The sequence below is a fragment of the Condylura cristata genome, unplaced genomic scaffold, assembly GCF_000260355.1.
Source record: "Condylura cristata isolate star-nosed mole 26May11 unplaced genomic scaffold, ConCri1.0 scaffold00026, whole genome shotgun sequence".
NCBI classification, from domain to species: Eukaryota; Metazoa; Chordata; class Mammalia; order Eulipotyphla; family Talpidae; genus Condylura; species Condylura cristata.
The window spans coordinates 19,342,371-19,351,228 of NW_004567127.1; the positions used below are offsets into that span (position 1 = coordinate 19,342,371).

Genomic DNA, 8,858 nt, shown 5'->3' on the forward strand with positions numbered 1-8,858 from the left:
AATAAACTTTTTAATAAAAAAAAAATAATAATAAAAAATTTAAAAAAAAAAAAAAAGAATTGCTTGAAAATTCTTCCAGAGGTATTTTACATATTTTCACAGGTAAAATTTATGATAAATACGTGGACACACTGATATCACATAAATGACTCAAAATAGCATTAAGAGTGTAGTCACCAAGCACTGGTGCAGGGGAGAAATGGGAAAATGCTGTCTAAATGGTACAAAGTTTTAATTATGCAGGATGAGTATGTTCTGGTGACTCTATAGTTAGCAATATGTAGTTATTCCTCAATATCTGCAGGAAAAAGGCTTCAGAACTCCTGTGAATACCAAAATTTACTGATGCTCAGTTCTTATATAAATGGTACGATTTCTGCATATAACCAATGTACAATCTCCCATATACTTTAAAAAAATCGCTGGAATATTTACAATAGCTAATACAATGTATAATACAATTGTTATACTGTTCTGTTTAAGGAACAAAAATAAGAAAAAAAGTCTTTACAAGTTTAGTACTGATGCAACCATGGTAGTTCCCTAACTACCAAGTATGAATTTTTTTCTCTGTGGCTCGTTGAATCCTTGCAAATGGAGAAGCCTACAAATAGAGACTGCTGTTCTACACTGTATACTCAAGTATTTGTTAAAATAATTGATCATAAGCTTTCTCATACCTGCCCACCAAAAATGTGTAACTATGTGAGGTAGCAGATGTTAATTAGCTTAATTGTCAATTATACCACAAAATGAAAGGAAAAAATTAACAGAAAAAATGAGTATTAAAAAAGTAGCATATAAGATGACTAAAATTATATACTATTTTTATCTATATGTGTTCTGTAAAAATATCATGTGAATAATAAAGTCTGGGAAATTTTTTAAAGCAATTAAAATATGCAATTTTAACTAATTTACCTGTTTGTTGCATTCTTTCAGTTCCAATTCTGATTTTTCCAGTGTACCTTCTAATTTAATTATTTTCTGTTCCATTTCTCCTCTGTGCTCACGAATAGTCATATCTAAATGTGTAACCTAAACACAAAGGTAACTTTTAGTTGTTGGTGCAATTTTATCCTAATGTGAAAATTTCTGTATTTGTAATTGTTTTAGAACTATTGATAATAAGTATAGATGTAACACATGTCAAATAAACTATTAAAAAGAATGAGAAAAATAACCATTGCTTTCTAATACAAGATTATAAGCCATATATATTATAGAAACTTAAGAAAATATGATTATATTTATAACTGATAAATAAAATGATTCAGATTTCATTTTTTTAGATAAAAGCTATTAAATAAAAACAATATACTTAATATACTTTTTTCTGTAGGGTACAGAGAAAACAGTGTTTAGAACAAAATTTATAGCACTGAATTCATACATTGTAAACAGAAGAAATAGCTAAGCTCAAATCATCTAATTTTCCACCTTAGGAAATTTAAAAAAGATTAAGCCAAAGTAAGTAGAAAAATAAAAAATATAACAGAAATCAAAGAAATTAAAATTGGGAATCAACAGAGAAAAACAACAGTTACTAAAAGTTGACTCTTTGAAAAGATCATAAACCAAGAAGTCTCTAGCTAAAAAAAAGACACAAATTACTAATATCAGAAATAAAGAGCTATTACTACAAATTTATGGACTATAACAGGATAACAAAAGAATACTGTACTGATCAACTCTGCCCATCAATTTGATAAACTAGATGAAATAGTCCAATCACTGAAAGATAATCTGCCAAAATTTATGTAATTAGAAATAGATATCTGCAAAAGATTTAATAGATGTATTAAAGAGATAAATTATTAATAACTTTCCAAAGCAGAAAGCACCAGGTCCAGATTGGTACATTAGTGAATTTTTCTAAACACTTACATAAAAATTATGCCAATTCTTTACAATCTCATTAGCAGAAGCAGAGGAAATATTTCCTAATTCATCCTAAAAGGCTAGTATTATCCCAACACCAATATCAGATTATAAAGCACATTATAAAGCAAAAAAAATTACACACTAACATGTATAGAAATGAACACAGATGTAAAAATTATCAACAAAATATTGATAACTAACAATATATAAAAAGAACTATACATGACAGATGGGATTTATTCTATGTATGAAAGCTGGTTCAATATTTAAAAATCAATTAATGTAATCTACCAAATTAATAGGATAAAGAAGAAAAACCACAAGATATCATGAACAGTTATTGGAAAAGCATTTGGCAAACTCCAACCTTCATTCATAATATAAATTCTTAGTAAACTAGATATAGAGGGAACCCTCTACTTGATAAAGAATATCCACAAAACACTAAGTGGTAACAGTACACTAAATGAAGAACTTGAAGCTTTCCTACTAACATGAAATACGAGGCAAGAAATGCTTTTCAAAACTGTATTAGAAGCAAGGAAGTAAAAGGCATACAGATTGGAAAGGAAGACATAAAACTATCTTTGTTTGCAGTTAACCATTTAGGTAGAAAATACAAAAGATATGACAAAAAATTCTAGAACTATAAAAGCCAATTACAGCAGGTTGCAGATAACTACCGAAGTTACTGCTTTCTTATATAGTCATGTGTCACTTAATGATGGGATACATTCTGAGACATGTACTGTGAAGCAATTTTGTTGCTGTGTGAGCAAAACAGAGTTAGCAATAAATTCAACATCTCTGTAGAACCCAGTTTTTTCTGCAACATCACAAACTTTTGTTTTGGTCCTATAATCAGGCGTGAGAAAGATGGTAGGTGATTAAAAGTTCACCATATCTTATATAAGTGCTTCTCAAATTTCTGTTTGTCTTATTGCTAAATTAAGCAGATTCTTTCACAGTTTCAAGCACATTGCTCTTGTTCTTCAAGATTGAAGCAATGGTTGAACCGACTATTGAACGTATCTGATTGACAACTAATACTACCACTAATTTCACATATTTGTAATCCTTAATCACTTTTAATTTCCAGTTAATCATTCCATATGGAGTTTTAGTGGCAACACTTGCAGTGGGTTTTGTACACATAAGAGCCATAATAAACAAAAGATGAAATCAGGCACCAAGAAAAATGATGCAATCAAAAGATGTGGTAAACACAAGATATATGAGACTATTGCCAACATAAAACTCTATGGAATACTATTCAGGTATTTAAGAAGATGAAATAGTGACTCAGAGACAAAATAGATGGATCTTGAGGTGAATATTCTAAGAGAATCAGTCAGAAAATAAAAGGCAATTACTGATGGTTTTACTCATTTGTAGAATATAAATAGCAGAGAAAATAAACTGACAACGCATAACAAAAGAATTCTTAGACTCTGAAAAATATACTGGTTTTCAGGGAAAAGAGCAGAGAAGAGGGAAGGAAGATGACAGTGGTCCACAGTGGAGCACTGGTGAACAATGAGTGAAACATGCTTTTGATAATTACAATGTATGTTCATTAACTGCAACAAATGTTTCACTCTAGAGGGAGATGTAGATAAGGGGAAGGCTATGTATTTGTGGGTGCAGGGGGTATATGGGAAATCTCTGTACCTTATATTCAATTTTGTTGTGAACCTAAAACTGCTCTAAAAAAATAAAGACACTTCAAAATAATGCCTTCTGGATATTTTTTTTCTTCCAATTAACCCTAGGTGGGCAATAATTCCTTTTAGCCTATTTTCATTTGCTGTACAAAAATATAAAAGATAACAGTTCAGATACTAAGCTAACCTTCATTCTCAAAAATTTATTTGCTATAACGACAGCTTGATGATGTACTTCTAATTTTTAAACAACTGTACTATAAAATTTTTATTTTATCAAAAATTGGTGATCTCTGTAAACAATGTATGATCACATTTAAAAATAAAATTTCATTAAAATATAACTAAGAAGGGCTCTTACTGGTGGCACAGCAGGTAATAAAGCACAGCACTAAGAAGCTAAAGCCACTTCAGCCTGAGTTTGATCCCCATGCCCTGGATGTGATCCGCATGGCAAGGCAGACCTCTCCTGACCCTCCCACTGCTCCCCTCAGCAGTATACTTCATCAGTCAGCCTGTTCTGCTCCCCACTCAGTCTCTGGTGAATCCTCTCACTGTACCTCTGGCCTGTACCCCAGTTCTGTATATATAAATAAACATTTAAAAAAATATATGTAACTAAGAAAACCAACTTGAGCTGCTCTTTGCTTTAGTTCCCAGTTTCTCTCCTTAAGTGCCTGGTCCATTTCAAGAAGTTCTTGCCTTTTGTCTTCAATCTCCATCTTGCATTCTCTGCAATTTATCAAAGAAAAAAGATCAACAAATAGTAGGGAATATATTTACAGTTTTATTTTTAATAAATCCCATTATTATTTTTGTATAGAAAAACTGGAGTGTAGGCCAGAAATGTGGGGGGTGAGAGGGTTCGAGTGGTGAGCAGAACAGGCAGATCAACTGAAATACACTGCTGACGGGAGCAGTGGGCGGAAACCGGAGAGGTCTGCTGTGTCATGTGGATCAGCTCCCTGGCTGGGGACTGAACTTAGGTCACAGCAGAGGAACAAAGGGCTGTTGTGGTGATAGCGCTGAGACTTAACCCCTATACTACCACCAGGAATATTACAGTTTTAAAAATTTACAATAATTCCTATATATCTTTAACACCTAGAACTCAACAACAAACTTTGCTATATAACCAAAGCCCTCAGAATACTAAAGGGAAATTTCTGTAATTGTGCTATTCCTTAGTATTTAAACTCACCTAAGTTCACCTGTGAGATCTTTTATAGTAGTATATTTTTCCTCTAATGATAATTGGGCTTTCTGTAGTACATCTCTCAATTCCTGGAGTTGTCTTAGAGTACTTTTTAATTCTCCATGAGCATTCTGCAGTTCAGTCTCTAGAGCTTCTTGTTTCTGGAAGGCTTCTGTTAGCTCAGTTTCAGTGTGGTGCTGTAACTTTTCAAACTCTTTTACTATTAAAAGGAGAGAATAATTTTAGAACTATATGTACTACATATAAATCATTTGTTATTAAAACTTTGTATATATTACAATTAAGACTCTTTGATTCTACTCATTAACAATAGACAAAATACTATCTATTGTCCCCATCATTCATAATTTTTACTTTATTTCTTTAAATATAAATATGTAAGCAGCTAAAATTAGCTAACCTGTTGCTTACCATTACTTGTTTTCTTATCTAGTTCTGTCTTTGTCTGTTCTAAGATCATGTCTAACTGATCAATATGCATAGCTTTATTTTCTCCATCCCGTTTTAGGTGCATTATTTCTTTTTCCATTTTAGATAGTTCTTCTTTATACTGATCCATCTCAAGTTTTACTTGCCTATTGAAAAACAGAAAACAAAATAAGTAAATGATAACTTGGAAACTTGAAAACCAACTGACATGTCTCTGACCAAACAGTCTGCAAATGATTTAAGCATCAGGAAAATGTCTAGTCAGATTCTGAAATCACCTATTATGTTTTTTAAAATAGTCCAATTAAATATTGTAATTTAGCACCAATTACATAAAACTAAGTTCAAGTGTACTTCCTGTAAAACAGTTAGGAAAGCTAGCATTTCTTTCAATATAACTAGAGCTAACTTTTGTATATATTTAGATCATGGACAAGTATCTCGCTTATCAGTAACTTCTCTTATCTACAATACAGAAAACAAGGAAGGAAAGCAATAAAAATATTCATCAGAAAAACCGTAACACTTATTTTTTCTCAGACCTTTACTATTATCTTTTTTTAGCTTTAAAGGGGACTAGATTTTTTTAAGGATTTAAAAAAAATTCATGCATGCAAGAACTGGAATGTAGGTCAGAGGTGCAGAGAGAGGTAAGGGAATTCACCAGAGACAGAGAGAGTGGGGAGCAGAACAGGGAGATCTACTGAAACACACTGCTGAGGGAGCAGCAGGCAAGACAAGAGAGGTCTGAACCATGTGGATCACCTCCTGGGCTGGGGATTGAACTCACACTGAAGAGGCTGATGCTAGCTTGCAGTGCTGCATCTTAACCCTTTGCACCACCAAGGAGGGCCCTAGACATTCTTTTTTTTTTTTTTAATGACAAAGTACACTGCTGAGGGGAGCAGATCTTTTCTGACGCGCCATGTGGGTCAGCTCCCTGGCCGGAGATCGAACTTGTGCTGCAGTGGTTTCAGAGTTTCATAATGCATTGTTTTAATCCATTGTGCCACCAGGGAGAGCCCTAAGATATTCTTTTTTTCCATTGTCCCACCAGGGAGAGCTCCAAGATATTCTTGGATCACCTCTGGGGTCAGGATAGAACTGGCACTGAGTAGGCTGAGGCTAGATTGCAGTGCTGCACCACCAGGGAGAGCCCGGGACTAGATAATTCTTAAAATAATACAACTGCCTTACTTTAAAGATGAGGAAACTAGGAGAGTAGGTAAGTTTCCTGGAATAATAGAAATAGTTATTAATAATGAGAGGGTGAGGTTACTAACTTTCATTTGGTACTGAGTTCATTCCAGTATGGAACCGCCTCTACCTATAGGCAAATCAACACAGTGAAAGAAAGCTTTAAGTTTACTTGCCGACAGTTTGCAGGTGATATTCACTAATGCCATCCTGAGTGGTGAGGGGAGCTGATACTCCTTCACATCAACCTTTGTTCTTTGGGTCTTTGACATTTTATACATTGAGTATAAGTTTCTTTCTTTACCACATGCAACTTAAGCAAATTTGGGTTTGTTCAAGAGCTTTTAATCTGGCATTCACCAGTATACTGGGGAAACTGTAAATTCCTTGAAACACTGTGTAAAGTTATCCATATATATGTATAACTATATCTAGAATATATGATAAAAATCTGTGGAGTTAAGGGGGAGGGGGAAGAGACATGGGAGAGCTGGGTGGTGATAAATCCATGTATTTTTTCTGGGAGGGCTGCACCTGAGGAAAACAGAAGTTATATAAAGACGACCAACAGTGTAAGAAAATAAATATTAAAAACAAATACATCAATGGCCCAAAAAAGTTAAGAATATATTAGACAAGTGTTAATAATCCTCCGACACTTGTAAAATCCCAGGTATATTCTTGTTAGTTTGGCTATTCTTATATTAAATATAAAAATTATAAAGACTCGGCCCTCCCTGGTGCGCAGCAGGTTAAAGCGCAGCACTAAGAAGCTAAAGCCACTTCCGCATAAGTTCCATTCCCGCCTGCCTGGGAGGTAACCACATGGCGCAGCAGACCTCTCCTGACCCTCCCACTGCTCCCCTCAGCAGTGTACTTCATAGATCTGCCTGTTCTGCTCCCCACTCTGTCTCTGGTGAAGCCTCTCGCTGCCCCTGAGCTTCTGGCCTGTACCCCAGCTCTGTATGCACAAATAAATAAATCTTTAAAAAAAAATTATAAAGACTCAGAAGAGGTTAGCATACAGTATAGGAGCTGACACTCTTGTCAGCAAATATGTTGGAAAAAAAATTATAAAAACCAGGTACAGGAATTTAAAAGGCACTATAGCCCAAAGACTTTTATTAAAATACAAACAACCCTCTACTCTTTAAGGTTTAGTTAGGCACCACCTTCATATATGTAATGGTAACTCTAAAACACCCAAAGACTTTTTCATGTTGTTTTAAAGTTTCAGTATTAGTACAGAATTTCTACTCTTCTTTATGAACAACTCATTCTTTCTTGATGCTAAGTAAATGAGGCATTGTCAACTATAATACTTAAAGTTTTTTAAAAAATTAACTATTATACAAGTAATCAAATAGTAAATATTTTCCCATAACTTTCAACATTTTACAACAGGCTTTAAACCCACCAGCTTTCCAAGAAATACTTCACATTCTTGTCACAGAATTATTCAGGGCAATCAAATGTTGTTGGAAACAGGGCCAAAAGAATACTAAATTACACAAAAAATAATACAAAGAACAAGGTAGCTCAGACTCTCCAGTGTCTTCAAATGTAAAAAACAAATTTTAGGGCCTTCGCTGGTGGTGCAGTAGATTAAAGCACAGCACTAAGAAGGAAAAGCCACTTCACCATGAATTCGATCCCCAACCCTGGAGGTGACCCACATGGTGTGGCAGACCTCTCCTGACCCATCCACTGCTCCCCTCAGCAGTGTACTTTGTCAGTCAGCCTGTTCTGCTCCCCACTCTGTCTTTGGTGAATCCTCTGGTTGCCCCTGGACTTCTGGCCTGTACACCAGTTCTGAATGCATAAATAAATAAATCTTAAAAAAAAACCAAAAAAACAAATTTTAAATGGCTATTCAGGCAATCTAGGAAAGCTAACAAGAGCTATATAAGTTTATATCCAGTGCATTTACATGTGGTAGCAGAAGAGATTTTAGTAGTTGTATAATGGGGGGGGGGGGAAACTACTTGGTTTTAAAACACACTGAAATTGTTCATCTCTAACTTCTTTGAGTTTCAGGTTCTTTATTTTAACAACAAATAATCCCATGGCATACGGTTGTCTTGAAGAATGGATTTATATAACTATCTAGTTCACTGCCTGGCACATATAAGGTCTTCAACAAATCCGTTTCCTTTCTTTCAAATTGAAGACATTTTAATTTTAAAACACCCTGTAAAATACACAGGCTTTATTTTTTTTTTTAATTAAAAAAAATTTTTTTTTAAAGATTTCTTTATTTATTCATACAGAACTGGGGTACAGGCCAGAGATGTGCAGGGTGAGAGGCTTCACCAGAGACAGAGTGGGGAGCAGAACAGATGGATCTACCCAAATAACACTGCAGAGGGGAGCAAAATAGTGCATTACAACATTATCTATCCACAAATAATTTAAATGCTATTAATTCACTATTAATAATAGATTAGAAGTGATATATATCAAAGGTA

The 8,858-nt window shown here is 34.1% G+C and overlaps 1 protein-coding gene across 1 annotated transcript in view; it reads right to left on the reverse strand.

Annotated features, from left to right (window-relative positions):
- Positions 1-8,858, reverse strand: part of CCDC18 (coiled-coil domain containing 18) — a 116,574-nt gene that overhangs the window by 64,254 nt on the left and 43,462 nt on the right. Inside the window, exons 21-24 of the mRNA XM_012730030.1 lie at positions 5,176-5,339; positions 4,750-4,963; positions 4,181-4,280; positions 922-1,038 (exon numbers count right to left, since the gene is read on the reverse strand). Coding sequence (XP_012585484.1) covers positions 922-1,038; positions 4,181-4,280; positions 4,750-4,963; positions 5,176-5,339 — 595 coding nt within the window. The remainder of the gene's footprint in view (positions 1-921; positions 1,039-4,180; positions 4,281-4,749; positions 4,964-5,175; positions 5,340-8,858) is intronic.